The following is a 19262-nucleotide window of genomic DNA, read 5'->3' on the forward strand; positions in this document are numbered from 1 at the left end:
CTACATAGGTACAAAAAGCTCCCAGACTTCAGCAACAGTTTAATTTAGGGGTTGCCCGTATCAGAAACTGGAAAGCTAATAAAAAAAGGGAATGCCTCCCAAATGCTTAAACTCATTTATTTGATGGATTTCTTTGTTTGTTTTTGAGACAGGGTCTCGTTCTGCTGCCCAGGCTGGAGTACAGTGGCGCCATTATGGCTCACTGCAGCCTTTAACTCCTGAGCTCAAGCAATCCTCCTGCTTTGGACTCCCAAAGTGTTTGAATATACATATGAGCCACTGCACTCAGCCCTTAAAACCATTTAAAATACCAACCCCTCATCAAACGAGATACTTTCAAGCATTGTACTTTAACAACCTAGAAAAAAGAAGCTATAGGCTCAGTATTTCTCTTTCAACTAAAACTGTATAGCTTTAACAGATGGCAATTCATAGCGCAAAAAACAGACGTCTGAGGGCTGGCTTCTGACCACCCCTGTCTCTCCAAGGCCACATTTCCAGTCTGACCTCTCTTGGGTGTCTTGATCACATCCAAAGTTAATTTTCTGGCTGGGCATGGTGGCTCACACCTGTAATCCCAGCACTTTGGAAGGCCGAGACGGGCAGATCACTTGAGGTCAGGAGTTTGAGAGCAGTCTGATCAACATGGTGAAACCCCGTCTCTACTAAAAGTACAAAAATTAGCTGGTGTGATGGCACATGCCTGTAATCCCAGCTACTCAGGAGGCTAAGGCAGGAGAATCACCTGAATTGGAGGTGGAGGTTGCAGTGAGCTGAGATTGTGCCACTGCACTCCAGCCTGGGTAACAGAACAAGACTTCATCTCAAAAAGATTTCTTTTTCCTTGCTTTCAGCTTCATTTTCTGCTTCAAGTCCATCCCTTCCTTCCCTCTCTCCTTTCTTCATCTCCCCTCCCTTCAATCTTCCTCTTCCTTCCTTCCTTCCCTTTTTCTTACTTCAAAGATTTGGATTATAAGTGGCTGATGGGGCTTAGTGCCCTGGAGGCAGGGCGCTTTATGGAATATAGAGGGGCTTGGAGGGCGGTTCTGTCTGAGCTTCACGGTTGCCAAGAGCCACATGATTAGATTTTGGATATCATCTCCAAGTAAGGATATGTGTGTGTGTGTGTGTGTGTGTGTGTGTATAAAATAATTATAATATATATTATATATATATATAATAATATATATATTATATATATATATATATATAAAATCACAAAGAAACACCAATGAGACTGAAAGAAGGTAACCATGGTTCAACTTACAGCATTTCAACCTGTAGTGCAGTGGTCCCCAAGCTTTTTGCCACCAAGGACTGGTTTTGTGGAAGACCATTTTTCAACAGACCAGGGCAGGGAGGGGCGGGGGTGGTTTTGGGATGAAACTGTTTCACCTCAGATCATCAGGCATTAGATTCTCATAAGGAATGTGCAACCTAGATCTCTTGCATGCACAGTTCACAATAGGGCTCACGCTCCTGTGAGAATCTGCTGCCGCTGATCTGACAGGAGGTGGAGCTCGAGGGTAATGCTTGCTTACTCACTACTCACCTCCTGCTGGGTGGCCCGATTCCTAACAGGCCATGGAACAATACTGGAGGTTGGGGACCCTTGCTGTAGTGTACCAAGAATTTATTATTAGATTATGAATTCTGGAATTATCTTGAAGAGCACAGTTACATTACTTTGTGTTTGGTTTTGTGTTTAAAGTTATAACTTACTAAACATAAACAATTGTTCTAACAAAACCCTAATAATCAACTGAGATCTTGTGACTGCATACGTGGCTGTCTACGTAGATATGGAAAGCTCCCCAGTCCTCAGCAAGGGTTCAATCTAGGGCCTGTCTGTATCAGAAACCAGAAAGCTATGAAAAAAAGGGGAACTGTACCCCAAGTGATTGGGGAATGTTAATAAAACACTAATAATTAATAGGGGTTTGTTAGAATAATTGTTTACTTTCAGTAAGTTATAACTAAGTAGGGTATCATTATTCCATTTGACAGATGGGGATACTGAGACACAGAGAGGCAAGGTGACTTGTGCAAGGTCACAGAGCTTGTGGAACTGGGATTTGAACCCCAGGGAGTCTGGCTTTAGAAGTCTCCAACCACCATGTTATGTGGACTGTGACAAAAGAGAAATGACTGTGCTTCTGTTTTTGGCATTGCCTTGTGGTTTACACTGCCTGAAATGTCAGAAAACTTGAGTGGCCCAGGCCCCCCTCGACCTCTGGAAGGTCCTGAGTAGAAGGTAAAAAAGCAAGTAACTATATTCCTGCTCAGAAGGAGCCTACAATTCAAGTGGAGACAGAATGAAATTCAAATTAAGTAAACTATAATAATTCATAGAATATAAAATGTTGCAGCACAGCATGTCTAATTTGGATACCTTTGGGGACTCTGACCCGCCAGATGAGTTTTGGTTGCAGACACAGCCAAACCATATCAGCTACTGAAACAGAAACTCCAAAAGGCAGAGCCTCAAAGAAGGTAAAACCTATTTCCCTCTCCCATTAGAGGCAGGTAAGTTGTCCAGTGTTGGTAGGTATCTGTTCCGCCACACTATCCAGGATCACAGATACCTTCCATCTTGTTGTTCTGCTATCTCCTAGGAGTTGTCCTTGTCTGCATGATCAAAACCAGTTTACCACAAGATATATTAATATAATCCAACCAATAGGAAGGGGAACAGTGAGGGGTAGAAGCCAAACAATTTCCTTTTAAAGAAAGAGATATAGGGCCGGGCATGGTGGCTCATGCTTGTAATCCCGCACTTTGGGAGGCTGAGGTGGGCGGATCACTTGAGGTCAGGAGTTCAAGATCAACCTGGCCAACATGGTAAAACCCTGTCTCTACTAAAAACACAAAAATTAGCCAGGTGTGGTGGTGGCACCTGTAATTCCAGCTGCTCAGGAGGCTGAGGCACAAGAATAGCTTGAACCCGGGAGGCAGAGGTTGCAGTAAATCGAGATTGTGCCACTACACTCCAGCCTGGGCAACAGAGATACAGAATGTACACTCTTCACTCTACTCACATCCCATTGGTGAGAACTGGGTCACATGGCCATACCTGACTGCAAAGGAGCTTGGGAAATGTAGTTTGCAGCTGGACAGTCACGTGCCTGGCCAACAGTTGTGGAAGGGGGTATATTCCTAAAAAGAAAAGGCGGAACAGGCCACATGAAGTCCCAGCTGTTTGCAACATGAAGTTAAGTGAAAAGAGAGATGTATTTTCTACTGGTGAAAGACCTTAGAAAGGATCACAGCTGACTACAGCTTACCTGTCTAGCCACCACTTGCTTCTAGGTACCCTGTACTCCACTGTAATCTAAACGTTGGCTGATTTTTCTGCCAATTTTCTAGTTCCCTTTGCCTCAAATCATTTCCTACCCCATCCTTCAGGGACCATCTCAAATATCCCCTCCTGCATGAAGCTTCAGATGGTTCTTGACCCTGGCAGCCATTTTGCTCATCTCTTTCCCTTGCCCTGGTATGTTGGTGACGTGTATTTTTGCCTCACCCAATCATATTGCATTTTTATGCTCTTCAGTCATGTTTCTATATTTCCTGCCTCCTGTAGGGTAGTTGCTTAATAAATGGGAGTAGCTGACTTTGTCCCCACTTCCATTTAAATCAGTAGTAGTGTGTTTGTGATGGGCCAGGAATCATGCTACACTCATGGGTTAATTACCTCATTTAATCTAAAGACAACCCTGCAAGGTAGGAAATATCATTTGCTCCCATTTCACAGACATAGAAACTGAGGCTTAGCAGGATTCAAACACTTTCCAAAAACCACTCAGTGAGGAAGTTGTGGAGAGAGACCTCACACTCAGCTTGTTGGATTCCAGAATTCTCAGGCCTCTGACCCTAGAGCCTGTCCTTATTTCTTGAAGTGAATTGATAAAGTCTTGTCCTTTTGCGGGGAGGCAATAGGGTTCCTGTTATGATGCTCAAGCTTACAGGAGGCTTTCAAAATCTTTTATATTTTTCCGTAAGAGAAGAGTTTTTTCCTAACACCGTATTGCTTCATATGTAAATTTTTAGGAGGAAAGAAATGCTTCTCATTAATAAATTAACATTTCCGGCCAGGTGCAGTGGCTCATGCCTGTAATCCCAGCACTTTGGGAGGCCAAAGTGGGTGGATCACTTGAGATCAGGAGTTGGAGACCAGCCTGGCCAACATGGTGAAACCCTGTCTCTACTAAAATTACAAAAATTAGCCAGAAGTAGTGGCAGGCACCTGTAATGCCAACTACGCAGGAGACTGAGGCAGGAGAATTGCTTGAATGTGAAGGCGGAGGTTGCAGTGAACCAAGATAGCACCATTGCACTGCACTCCAGCCTGGGCAACAGAGTGAGCCTACTCCTCAAAAAAATAAAAATAAGTTAACATTTCGACTTTTAAGCTATTGTTATGCTTAAAAGACTACAGAGAATGTTTGGAGTGGCAAAGGCCTTGATGAACAAAATTCTAACCTAGAAACCATTAAGAAAAAACCTCTGACAAAATTTATGTACAAATTGAAAACAAATTTTGAAAAATCCTAAATAACGTCAAAGGGCAAGAAACAAACTGGGATGATTATTTGTAGCACATGACAAACAACTAATTGCCTTAAGATGTAAAGAGCTCTTGGAAATAAATTAGAAAAGACCAACAATCCAAAAATGTTGGGAAGAAGAGAGAAGACAAAAGCAGGGAGAGGAAGGCTTAAAGATAAACTCAGATGGCTTTGAAGCATAAGAAAAGAGGATCAGCCTTCCTTACAATTATGAAAATCCTGAAATAGGCAACAATCAAGACTTGATAATACAAAGTGACAGCCAGAGTACAGAAGAGAAATATCTTTGTGCACTGCTGGAAATGTCAATTCGTTCATCTTTGATGTAAGGCATTATGACAGTGTTTAGCAAAATATTTAATGTCATGTAAACCTTGACTCAGTAATTCAACTCATAGGAACTCTGTATCCTACAGTTTTCCATATATGCATGCCTTAGAGTCAGATTACAGCATTCTTTATAGTATTAATAGCGTAACTTGAAACAATTTAAACACTAACCTCTAGGACCTAGTTCAATCTTCTATGGAGAATCCACACAATATTCATTTAAAAGTACATTAGGCAATACAGTGGCATACCTACAGTATCACATACCTGCAAGAGTTCATTTTTATTTATTTATTTATTTTAGATGGAATCTTGCTCTGTCACCCAGGCTGGAGTGCAGTGGCACGATTCTCGGCTCACTGCAACCTCCGCCTCCCAGGTTTAAGCAATTCTCCTGTGTCAGCCTCCCAAATAGCTGGGATTACGGGCACCCGCCACCATGCCCAGCTAATTTTTGTATTTTTAGTAGACATGGGGTTTCACCATGTTGTCCAGGCTGATCTCAAACTCCTGATCTCAGGCGATCCAGCTGCCTCGGCCTCCCAAAGTGCTGAGATTATAGGTATGAGCCACCATGCCTGGCAGGAGGTCGTTTTTAACATGCCCCTGTTCTCTACAACAAAATTATTTTCAGCAATGGTCATGAAATGACACAAGTAACGCTAATAGCCAGAGAAGAAGTAGAAACAGTGAGATGTTTCATTGAACTTCAGATATATAAAATCATGCAGTAAAAGAAACAAATTCAAAATTAAATATTGCAGTACAAAATGGGAGTAGTAGTAATGGATTAGTCTTTTTAAATTACATTCATGTATTTTTTTGACAAACGATTAAAAAGTTATAACTACATATTTGTCATTAGTTTCTGTTTTCAACTCTGGCAAGTCTGTCAATGATTTTATCAATATCGATCCTTTTTGCATATGCATGTTCAATAGACAGAAAGCAACAGATATATAAATAGTTGGGGAAAGTCTTAAGGATAAGGTTGGTAGAGATTCATAAAAATTCCTTTTCATCACCAGGCTCGGTGGCTCATGCCTATAGTCCCCGCACTTTTGAGAGGCTGAGGCGGGCGGATCACTTGAGGTCAGGAGTTCGAGACCCTCCTGGTCAACATGGTGAAACCCCATCTCGACAAAAACATAAAAATTAGCCATGTGTGTTGGCGGGCACCTGTAATGCCAGCTACTCAGGAGGCTGAGGCAGGAGAATTGCGTGAATTCGGGAGGCGGAGGTTGCAGTGAGCTGAGATTGTGCCACTTGAACTCTAGCCTGGGTGACAAAGCGAGACTTCGCCTAAAAAAAAAAAAAAAAAAAAAAAAAATTCTTTTCACAGCACATTCCAGAAATGGTAATATTGTCTATATCTTTGTTTCTTCAGATTAATTCTTGCAGTTTTCACATGCCTCTATTGTTGAAAATTTTCCACTAAGACGTCTTCACTACAGAATTCATCTTACATTTCTATTATATTTGCTAAGAATTTCTGCAAAAAATCAGATAAAATGGTTGAATGATAGCAATTGTAGAAATAAATGAAGACCAACAAAATGAGAATAAGCAAATATTCAGAGATTGCTATAGCAAGGGAGTCAGCTACCATCACTTGCCTTTGTGGCAGAGACTCAACGGCAGGCAGAAGAGTAGGAAAGTTTCATACTGGGGAAAAGAAGGACAGCTTCAGGTGTGCCCCAGTTGGAGGCTGTTTGCAGGGAGGAAGCTGTAGGTGGGCTAGCCAGAAGCAGGGCATCCTCTGTGATTGGTTAGGGGTGCATATTTGGGCTACTCTAATTGGTTCTAAATAGAAAGCAGGGATAAAAACTAGGGAAGTTGTCGGTGATGAATCAAGTACTGGCTACCTTGGGCTGATCGTTCTAAGGCTTATTGTTTGACTCCCTGGGTTGTTACTAGAGTTAGTGGTCTGATTTCTTACAAGTGTGATGTGTTGTCTGCTGGCTTCTTGGTCTGGTTACTAGCTTTCTGGGTAGGTCGCTGCAGGCTGTGGGTGAGATTTCTGGTTTTATATATGGCCTGGTCATTGATCATCTGTATATTCAGTCTTCCATGGAGTTGATATTATTTTGTCCTTTGTTTCAGAACATGTTTCAGAAATGATCAAAGCATTTAAATACTTATTTGATTTAGTTCAGTAAAATCAGTATATTTTGTTGTTTTTCTGTCACTGTTCTTTGAAATTTGAATCTTTTTTTTTTTTTTTTTTGGAGACAGAGTCCAACTGGGTGACTCTGTCACCCAGGCTGGAGTACAGTGGCACAATCTTGGCTCACTGCAACCTCAAACTCCTGGGTTCAAGCAGTTCTCCCGCCTCAGCCTCCCGAGTAGCTGGGACTACAGGCATGTGCCACTGCGCTCGGCTAATTTTTGTATTTTAGTAGAGACAGGTTTCACCATGTTGTTCAGGCTGGTCTCGAACTCCTGACCTCAAGTGATCTGCCCACCTTGGCCTCCCAAAATGTTGGGATTACAGGTGTGAGCCACTGCATCCGGCCTGATGTTTTTTTAATGTATATATTCATTTCCTTTTATTTTTCTGTTGCATGGTTTATGGTTTTCTCTACAATTTCTCTGCAGCCTTGATCTGTGTTCAACTGATCCTCCCACCTCAGCCTCCCAAGTAGCTGGAGCTACAGGTGCACACCAACCTGCCTGGCTAATTTTTAAATTTTTTGTAGAGACAGGGCCTCTCTATATTGCCCAGGCTGGTCTCAAACTCCTGGCTTCAAGTAATCCTCCCACCTTGGCCTCTGAAAGTGCTGAGATCATAGGTGTGAGCCACTATACCTGGCCCAGAGACCATTTCAAAGCTTGGTGGTCAGGCTGATTCTGCCTCTTCCCAAATATTTTTATGACTGATTAACCTCATTTAAAACATCATATAAGGGCCAGGCACGATGGCTTACACTTGTCATCCCAGCACTTTGGGAGGCCAAGGTGAGGAGGATCACTCGAAGCTAGGAGTTCAAGACCAGTCTGAGCAACAAAGCAAGATCCCATCTCTCTCAAAAAAAAAAAAAAAAAAAAAATCACATAAGCAAAAATTAACTCTGAAAAAGAAAAAATTGCATCTAGCTATCATGCTTTATTTCTAGTCTGGTGTCTGGTGTATAAAGTCAAAAATATACAGCATCATAGGGACTAGAAACACAAATAGTGCCTGAAGTAAGCTCAAACAATGCAAATTCGATATGATCTTGCTCAGAAAATGAACACACATAGGTAAGTTTGTATGTGCCAGGGGATGTTAGCATAACTAGAAATTCTCCAGATAAACTTCTGTGTAGAATGCAATGCTTTTTAGGGGAAAATCAACAAAACGAAATCATGTGAAGTTTATATGTCCGTTATTATAACTCAACAGAAACCACAGCAATCACTTAAAACTTGGATCAACAAAAATATTCTTTTTAGGAAGGAATATTTTTATTACTGACATTGCTTAGAATTGCTAGTGCCTGGTGATAATAAAAAGCAGGCTGACTTAATTGTTTTATTATTATTTGTAAATTTTCTACAGATACCTAGGTACTCCTGTTATCCCAAACCCCTAACCCATATGCCACTGGAGATATTTTAACAGAATCGAATGATCACAATGAGAGAGTAAGGAAAAAAAAATCAAAAGCAAGGACTAGAGTGTGTATATATTATATGCTCCCACTTGCATGTGTTTTAAACAATAAATGTACTTATATATGTATATACATATTGATGAATGGAATGACTGAAAGAACATAGAAGACATTATTGAAGTGGTCACTTTTCAAGGGGAAGTCTGGGAAACTGAGGAGTGGGATGGGAGCTAGTCTCTAGCTAGCTGACTCTCTTGGGACTTCTGTTCATTGAGCAATGTACAAGGCATTGCACTAGGTGTATTACATAAGCTATTTCTTTAGTTTTTACCTAATGCCCTTTTTCTTTTCCATGATCCCATACAAGGTACATTCCATTTAGTCATAGTGTCTCCTTTGGCTTCTCTTGGCTGTGATAGTTTCTCAGACTTTCCTTGTTATGGATGACCTTGACAATTTTGAGGAATGCAAGGCAGGCATTTTGTAGGTTGCCCCAAAATTTAAATTTGTCTGATGTTCTTCTCATCATTATATTGGTGGTATGGATTATTTGGAAGACCACAGAGGCAGGGTGTTATTTTCATCACATCACATTAAGGGCACATACTATCAACATGATATATGACAGTTGATGTTGGCCTGACCTCTTTTTAAACTCAAAAATATTTTATGACACCAAGAAAACTGTTACAGCTAATAAATGAGTTCAGCAAGGTTGCAGGATACAAGATCAATACACAAAAGTCAATTACACGAAAGTCAATTATATTTTTGTGTGCTGGCAATGAACAATCTGAAAATGAAATTGAAATTAAAAAAATAACTCACAAAAGCATCAAGAAGAATAAAATACTTAGGAATAAAGTTAGCAAAAGAAGTGTAGGACTTGAACACTGAAAACTATAAAGTGTCATTGAAAGAAATTGAAGAAGACCTAAACAAATGGAAAGATATCCTATGCTCACAGATTGGAGGACTTAATATCTTTAAGATGTCAATACTCCCCAAATTGACCTACACATTCAATACCATCCCTATCAAAATTCTATCTGATTTATTTGCAGAAATTGATAGGCTGACCCTAAAATTCATGGAAATGCAAGGAACCCAGAATAGCGAAAATCACCTTAAAAAAGGGAAATGAAATTGGATGTTTTACATTTCCTGATTTTAAAACTGACTACAAAGCTACAGTGATCAAAACTGTGTGGTACAGGCATAAGGACAGACATATAGATCAATGGAATATAATTAAAAGTTCAGGTGTAAACTACTATGTTTATGGTCAACTGATTTTCAACAAGGGAGCCAAGATGATTCAATGGGGGAAAGAATAATTTTTCAATAAATGATGCTGAAACAACATGCCACATGCAACATAATAAAGTTAGACCTCACCTTCACATAATATACAAAAATTTACTCAAAATGGATTAACTATAAAACTATTAGAAGAAAACACAGGTATACATCTTTGTGACCTTGCATTATGCAGTGGTTTCTTAGATATTATACTTAAAACACAAGAAACCAAAGGGGAAAAAATAGATAAATTAGGCTTCATCAAAATGTAAGTCTTTTGTGTTTCAAAGAATACTATCAAGAAAGTGAAAAGACAACCTACAGAATGAGAGAAAATATTTGCAAATCATATACAGTGTCAGATAAAGGTCTAGTATCCAGAATATATAAGGAGTGTCTACAACTCAACAACAAAAAGACAAAGAACCCATCTTGAAAATGGGCAAAGGATTTGCATAGACAGTTCTCCAAAGAAGGTATAGAAATGGCAAATACACATGAAAGGATGCTTAGCATCGTTAGTCATCAATGAAATGTAAATCAAAACCACAATGAGATACCACCGCACATCAATGAGCGTGGCTAGAATAAAAAAGATGAACAACAATAACACGTGTTGGCAAGAATTCAGAGAAACTGGAAACCTCATACATTGTTCGCGGGAATGTAAAAGGACATGGCCAGTTTGGAAAACAGTTTGGCAGGTCCTTGAAAAGTTAAACATAGAGTTAACATGTAACCCAGCAATGCCACTCCTAGGTATATACCCAAGAGAAATGAAAACAAGTCCACACAAAAATTTGCACGTGAATGTTCATAGCAGCATTATTTGCAATAACCAAAAAGTGGAAAAATCCCAAATGTCCATCAACTGATGAATAAGCAAAATGTGGTATATCCATACCAGAGACATTATGTGGCAATAAAAATGAAGTGTACTGGTTCATGCTACAACATGGATGAACCTTGAAGACAAAATACTAAGTGAAAGAAGCCAGTCATGAAAGGTCACATATTGTTTGACTGTGTTCATATGAAACATCCATGATAGGCAAATCTATAGAGACAGCAGATTAGTGGTTTCCAGGTGCTAGGGTGGGGAAAAGGGAGATCATAGATAATGGATATAGGGTTTCTTTTGAGGGTCATGAAAATGTTCTCGAATTAGATAGTGATGATGATTGTACAACATCGTGAATCTACAATAGTCCCTCTGTATTTATGGGTTCCACTTTTCCACTTCCGTGAATTCAACCAACCTTGGATCAAAAGTATTTGGGGAAAAATTTTCATCTGTATGAAGATATACAGATTATCATTGTTGCCTAGATGATATAGTATAACAACTATCTACATAGCATTTACATTCTATTAGGTATTATAAGTTACCTAACAATGATTTAAAGTATACAGGAGGATGTGTATAGGTTATGTGCAAATACTATGCCATTTTATATCAGGTACTTGAGTTTCCATGGATTTTCGAAGGTCCTGGAACAAATCACCTACGGATACCGAGGTACAACTGTACTTAAAAAATGAATTGTATACTTTAAATAGGTGAATGTTATGTTATATGTGATTTATATTTTAATTAAAAATATATTTCAGACATGCAAAAATGTATAAAGAATCATATAGGCCAGGCACGATGGCCCACACCTGTAATTCCAGCACTTTGGGAGGCTGAGGCAGGTGGATCACTTGAAGTCAGGAGTTCGAGACCAGCCTAGTCAACATGGTGAAACCTTATCTCTACTAAAAATACAAAAATTAGCTGCATGTGGTGACAGGTGCCTTGTAATCCCAGCTACTCAGGAGGCTGAGGCAGGAGAATTACTTGACCCTGGGAGGTGGAGGTTGCAGTGAGCTGAGATCCTGCCACTGTGCTCCAGCCTGGGTGACAGAGCAAGATTCCATCTCAAGAAAAAAAATAAATTAAATTTAAAAATTGAAATACATGTATATTATATATTTTTAAAAATATTTTAATATACTATTTCTGGTTGTCCCTTTGTAACCAAATCAAGGATATGTTACATTACCTATTCAATTACAAAAATGGAATTGTTTCTTTAAAAAAGATCAATTGATCAAAAATTAGAGTGTCCAAAGAATTATGAGCATGTTTCTGCTCTTGTCAAGGCTTGTGTTAGGGGTTCTCCAATAGGATATACATATACAGAGAGAGATGCATGAAATGGGATTAATAAATCAAATCCTGTCAGTCGCCACCCCACAGTCCTCCATCCAACAGGGGGTGCTGTCTGGCTTCAAATGAACCCAGCACTGAATCCACTGTCCATACTCTTAGCCACGATCACCTTGCAGTAGCAGGCTCAAGTTTGGGGCCCGAGGCATACAATGTGGTTGGGTAATGGGTGGGGTTCTCTGAAAGAACAAGAATACAACTTTATAAATATACGATGAGGTCCAGACCAGGAAGGGGTGAACTCTGAGCTTCTCAGTAAACCCATCTGTAACTTACCCACCTCCAATATCAGCAACCTTGTGATTTTTAACGAGATGATAGTACCCCTGCCTTACTTTATCATCTGAAAATAATAATGAAAGGAAAGTAAAGTCCAGAGTCTCCGTATTGTGAAACCTTGAAGTTACCCAATCAACTTGATTCCCTGAAGATTAAGGATATAAAGTTTTCCAAACAGAGCCAACAAGTGCTTCCAGCAGGAGTTCCCTATAGCTGGATCCTAAGTTAAGGGATTGGGAGAATTTTCTTCTCCCTCCCTGCTTGCTTTCTTACTTTATTTATTTATTTATTTATTTATTTATTTATTTAGCATAGCTCACTGAGGGTCCTGCCATTATTTCAATAGTCAGCGACTGGTCAGGAACACAAGCAACTAATCAAAGATCAGCAGTGTCTGTAACATAATCTCAAGGGAGGTCGGGTTTCCAGTTCTTATCTCCCTGGAGCAGCCCTGTGTGCCTACAGGTAGATGGCCATAAGATGCAGTCTCTGCCTCCCACTGTAAATTATTAACTCAGCTCCGCCCCACAAGCTAGAATCACCTCATACCTTGTTGCTGGGTGTCATGCATCACAGAATCATAAGTCAGTGGGAAGCAAGTTTTGAATGGCTCAAGAAGAATAGTTGTTAACAACCTGCTCTCCCTCTGTGCATGATGGAATCCAAGGTAATGTGACTTGAACACTTGAAGGTGGTCACACCTGGTGACCTCTTTTCTACCCAGAACTTTCCAAATGACTATAATGCTGGGCCTCCGCTAGGCCTGGAGAGAGAACTGGGTTTGTGAATAAGATTTTGAATTTATTTAATGAAAGATTGTATTTAAGATGATCATTTAGTTGTCTCCCTTCTGTTAGTAGGGGCTAGTATGATGATTTAGAACCAAAGAGTGGGAGTGTTACCAATTCATTTCAAATTGGTCTAGAACAGGGTGCTGTTCAATAAAGACAGAAATGGTCTCTGTTAGCACTGCCTACTGCAAGAGCCATCAGCCACGTGTGACTACTGAGTGGTTGAACTGAGGCTGGTGCCTGGGGAACTGAATTGTAAATTTGACTGAATTTTTACTAATTTAAATAGCCACATGTGGCTAGTGGCTACTGTGCTAGTGCGGTTGGATCTTAAATAATAGATGGTGACCTCATGTAGAAGGAAATAGTAGGTCATGTAAGACTATTGGTACATTTTCTTCATTACCCTAGATACCTTGTGTTTCCTTTTAAATGTGATAAGCCCAATTTTGTCTCAGGTAACGATCATTTTAAGAAGCTAAAACTGAGCTGTTTTTATTGTGGTATTTTATTACCATTATAGACAATGGTAAAGCTCTCCTGGGAAGATGGAAGACAGAACTTGAGTGTCAAACCTATTGCTTCTTTCCAGGAGTTAATTATAGTCATAAAGACTTCCAAGGACACGTTTTCTGGGTTTCAATAGCATAATCATCTCATGTGTTCTCTATTTAGAAAACATTATCTGCTGAAGGATTATTTCTCCTCCTGCCTAGACAGCCAAAAAACTTACAGAAACATTTATGGATGTAATTAGAATAATTTAGTAGCTGTTCACAGAAGCCTCAGGCACCATGAAGAAACCCTAGCTACAGCTTGTCATTGATCCATTCAGTCAATTACCCATTTCTATAGCACTGAATACTGTCACCTTGGCAACTGGTAACTCAAAATGGTACTGTCCTTGACCGAAAATGTATCTGAATGCCCAGAACAAAGTCCTGGTTTTAGTTGCCATTCTTGCATATCTCAAAGTGGTAACTCTAGGAAGCATGATTCATTGGGAGAAAATAATTTAGTTGATGGACAGAGAGGAGTATTCACTATAGGTCCCACAATGAAAGAACAGATGGGCCTGTCCTCAAGGTCACATGTGCCTTTTGTTTTATTGTCATGGCTTTACAAAATGCATGTAGAAGTAACCGTGCAGATTGACTTATACATAGTTACACTTTTTTGAAAAATGTATGAAGCTCTTCCTTCTTATGAAGTAATTCCCAAATTCCTGTGGTAAAACATTATTTGGATGGAGTTTACTCCAGATTAAAAAAGAACAAACTGGGCTGGGCATCGTGGCTTGTGCCTATTAATCCCAGCACTTTGGAAGGCTGAAGTGGGACGATCTCTTGAGACTAGAGTTCAAGAGCAGACTGAGCAATATAGTATGACCCTCCTCTCTACAAAAAAATCAAAAAGTAGCTGGATGTGGTGGTACATGCCTGTGGTCTCAGCTACTCCAGAGGCTAAGGTGGGAGGATCACTTGAGCTAGGGAGGTCAAGGCTGCAGTGAGCTGTGATCATGCCATGCACTCAGCCTGGGTGACAGTGTGAAAACCTGTCTCAAAAAACAAAACAAAACAAAAATGGGTGCAGTGGCTCATGCCTGTAATCCCAGCACTTTGGGAGGCCAAGGTGGGCAGATCACGAGGTCAGGAGATCGAGAACATCCTGGCTAACACAGTGAAACCCCGTCTCTACTAAAATTACAAAAAAATTAGCCGGGCATGGTGGGGGGGCACCTGTATTCCCAGCTACTCGGGAGGCTGAGGCAGGAGAATGGCGTGAACCCAGGAGGCAGAGCTTGCAGTGAGCAGGGATTGCGCCACTGCACTCCAGCCTGGGCGACGGAGGGAGGCTCCATCTCAAAAAACAACAACAACAACAACAAATGTTAATTGGAAATATTAGAGATAGAGCCATTCAGAAATGACCTCAGAAGGAGCTGAGTTTGATGAACAAAGCAAAATGAAGAGCTGAAGCACTATGAATAACAATGCTGATTTTAGCGAGCATTTGCTTCGTGCCATTGATAGCCATTGTCCACATGGTGGCATATTTAGTTGGTAGGTGATTCATTCAAAAGCTCACTTTATGCAAATCATCTGGGCAGTTGCCTCTTCTCTCCAAGTTAGTTGGGTTGTAGGGAATCCATAAACTCCTGATATGGTTTGGCTGTGTCCCCACCCAAATCTCATCTTGAATTGTAGCTCCCATAATTCCCTTGGGTTGTGGGAGGGACCCAGTGGGAGAGAATTGAATCATGGGGGCAGTTTCCCCCATACTGTTCTCATGTTAGTGAATAAGTCTCATGAGATCTGATGGTTTTCTCAGGAAAACCCTTTCACTTGGCTCTCATTCTCTTCTCTGCCACCATGTGAGACGTAGCTTTCACCTTCCACCGTGGTTGTAAGGCCTCCCCAGCCATGTGGAACTGTGAGTCCATGGAACCTCTTTCCTTTGTAAATTGCCCAGTCTCAAGTATGTCTTTATTAGCAGTGTGAAAACGAACTAATACAGCTCCCTGTCAGATAACGAGGAAGAGACTCATGGCTTATATCCATGTTCATTCAATGTTTATAAAAGGTGACTTCTACTGTTTCAGGTGAGCACTTTTCCATAGTTCCGATATATTTTCCTGACTTTATAACACATCAAAGAATCAAAGTGATATAGGTAATTTTAAAAAGATTTTTATTTTAAAATAATGATAGACTCACAAGAAGTAACAAAAATAATACAGAGAGATCTCAAATATCCCTCAATGGTTACAACTTACATAATTAGAGCACAATATCTAAACCAGGACAAATAATGTTGGTACAATGTGCGTATACAGTTACATGCCATTTTGTTACATCTGTAGATTTATGGAACAACCGCAATCAGTAGTAATTATTTTTACCCTGAGTGTCTTAAGTGCTAATTAATTAAGCTCATTAAGCCTTGAATAGACTCATTCTCATGTTCCATTCGTAGGCAGGTTCACTAGAAGATGGGTGAAGTGGTGTACAAGTAATATGTTGGGTTCAGCGCATAACTGGGTTAGATAAATTACTTCTTGGATCTTATTTCAGAGACCTTTAGTTTTAATTTTGCAACTGATCTTACTATTGCTGATTTTCACATCAAAGCTTGAATTTAAACCTGGCTAGGATGTTTTTATATTATTACTGTAAAGACTCTTATGCCAGGTAAAAATATGAAAACTTTCCTCCCATCAACCTCCACTATCTTACCTTATCTTTTGACTAACAAAATTAACATTTTTATATCAAAACCGTGTGCGGGGGGAAGCCAAATCACACATTTTCAACACAGACACTTATGACAATATTTTAAGTAACTTCCTAATTAACCACCTTCTTATTGGTATCTGCTTAAAAGCCATCTAAAAGATTAGACATTGTGTCCAGAACTGGTGCCTTGTTCACTGCTCCTGTAATTGCATTATATTTCTAAAGAGACTGTAAATTCCTGGGGACCAGGTACCTCCTATACTTCCTGGCACACAGTAGATGCTCAGAAAATATTTGCTGAGTGGTTGTTCAGCATCTGGGTTCACTTGAAAAATAAGAAGAAAGCCCCAATGGCTAGGATGATTGCAATCACATTCACGTCCCTATTAGAGTCACTCAAATTTCCAGTGTGATCATTTCCTTCTTCAGCTGAAAACACAGATTCCGGGGTAAACGTTTCTAATAGTAGTTTTTGCAGATGCCGCAGAATTATTTCATTTAGTCTCTCTGCTTGGTAAAAGCACCATCTAGTGTGGAAGATTCCATGGTGGTTGGAGATGCTGCTTCAAATTACTGCATGCTTTTACTCATCACTGTCATATGTAGAAAAGGAAACTCTATTTTCCCTTCCATGTTATTTTCTAGACACTCAGGATTCCATAAGATATGCTTTCCTCTCTTTGCTTCAGAATGTAACTTTTACTAGTGAGTGGGACAAAAGTTTCTCTCAATAAAGTCCAGAAGATGAAGCCTTTTTTCTCTTTTGGGGAATAGATTCCTTGTCATCACATAAGCCTGGCTTTGTTCATAATACCACTTTTATTTTTACCATAAAAATAGCTTTTTAATTACATAAATGATAAATGATCATTGTGGAAAGGTATAGGAAATTGTAAGAAAATGAGAATGATCTGAAATTCTGCCAACCCTGGCTAACCGCGGCACATCGAGGCCCATGCATCTTGCATTTCTTCGTGTGCATAAGCATATTCAGCCCTCACCTCTCACCTCCCACTCTCCACCTCCTTCCTCCAGGGTCTTTATGTAATTGTCTTCATGGTCATAGAAACATATGGGGCTATTTGGGTAGCTACCCACATACATATATGAATGTATTTTCATCATTGTTTATTCTACAAAACTAGAATCCTTATTACACACACTTTTGCTACATCTTGCATGTCTCATTATAGACATCCCTTGGGCCTTTTAGCATAGATCTGACAGATTATTTTTCTCCCTGACACTGTATGATGAAGCATGTTAAAAATACAGAAAGAAGAAATTGTACAGAAAACACCCACTACCTAGATTCTACCATTAACCTATTACTTATGCTTATTTTTCATCTATCTATCCCTGTAACCACTAATCTATCTTATTTTGGGGGGATAGATTTCAAAGAAAGTTGCAGACATCAGCATACTTCCCCCTGAATGCTTTGCACACCTGCCATTAGTCAGTGTTCAGTGTTTTTTCTTTCGAGGTAAATAGTATATACAATCTAAAGCACTAGCCTTGGATATATCATTTGGTAAGTTTTGATGACGGTATATACCTGTGTGACCCAAATCCCTATTGAGACACAGAGCACCACTATTACCCCAAAAGGTATTCTCATGCCCCCACCCAATTTAATACCACTTTTAGTAGAGTCTTTAAGTGGTGACATTTGTTGATGAAAATAATTGTAGTCCTTAATATTAATCCTATAATCAAAGGTACTTGCCCCAAATGCTCATAAACAATATTATTGTAAGGCCGGGCACAGTGGCTCATGCCTGAAATCCCAGCACTTTGGGAGGCCGAGATGGGTGGATCACCTGAGGTCAGGAGTTTGAGACCAGCCTGGCCAACATGGTGAAACTCCATCTCTACTAAATACAAAAATTAGCCAGGTATGGTGGTACACACCTGTAATCCCAGCTACTCAGGAGACTGAGGCAGGAGAATTGCTTGAACCCGGGAGGCGGAGGTTGTAGTGAGCCGATATTGTGCCATTGCACTCCAGCCTGGGTGACAGAGCAAGATTCCATCTCAATAAATAAATAAATAAATAAATTTTTAAAATATTGTGGTTTCAAGCCTGTAATCCCAGCACTTTGGGAGGCCGAGACGGGCGGATCACGAGGTAAGGAGATCAAGACCATCCTGGCTAACACGGTAAAACCCCGTCTCTACTAAAAAATACAAAAAACTAGCCAGGCGAGGTGGTGGGCGCCTGTAGTCCCAGCTACTTGGGAGGCTGAGGCAGGAGAATGGCGTAAACCCAGGAGGCGGAGCTTACAGTGAGCCGAGATCACGCCACTGCACTCCAGCCTGGGCGACAGAGCGAGACTCTGTCTAAAAAAAAAAAAAAAAAAAAAAAAAATTGTGGTTATAGAACTTATTGGGAAATAAACTGTTGCTTGAATTTTGATTCCTAAACTTGTAATTCTAGATGTTTCAAGTCTAAATGATGTGATATTTGAAATACATTTAGGTGTGTCGTTCTTAATTTATGAAGATGAATCACGTTATTTTAAAAATGATCTAAAACCATATATAAAATATTATCCCAGTATTATTTATACACACACACACATGCATGGAGTGGGGAGAACCAGAAGGAAAATTCCACAATAAGCAGTCTTGCTCTGTCACCCAGGCTGGAGTGCAGTGGCGTGATCTCAACTCACTGCAACCTCCGCCTCCCAGGTTCAAGTGATTCTCCTGCCTCAGCCTCCTGAGTAGCTGGGATTACAGGTACCCACCACCACACTTGGCTCATTTTTTTATTTTTAGTAGAGACGGGGTTTCGCCATGTTGGCCAGGCTGGTCTCTCAAACTCCTGACCTCAGGTGATCTGCCCACCTCAGCCCCCAAAGTACTAGGATTCAGGCATTAGCCACCACACCTGACCACCAGTGGTAATTTCTGAGCAGTGGGATTATGGATGATTTTTATTC

At 40.2% G+C, this 19262-nt stretch overlaps 1 protein-coding gene across 1 annotated transcript in view; it reads left to right on the plus strand.

The window, feature by feature from the left end:
• The first annotated feature begins 12881 nt into the window (after positions 1-12881).
• The window catches only part of MYO1H (myosin IH), a 101173-nt gene continuing 94792 nt past the window's right edge, over positions 12882-19262 (plus strand). Inside the window, exon 1 of the mRNA XM_037996564.2 lies at positions 12882-12954. Within this exon, the coding sequence (XP_037852492.2) occupies positions 12940-12954 (15 nt within the window). The 5' untranslated portion in view covers positions 12882-12939. The remainder of the gene's footprint in view (positions 12955-19262) is intronic.

Source organism: Chlorocebus sabaeus, chromosome 11, assembly GCF_047675955.1.
Source record: "Chlorocebus sabaeus isolate Y175 chromosome 11, mChlSab1.0.hap1, whole genome shotgun sequence".
Taxonomy (NCBI): domain Eukaryota; kingdom Metazoa; phylum Chordata; class Mammalia; order Primates; family Cercopithecidae; genus Chlorocebus; species Chlorocebus sabaeus.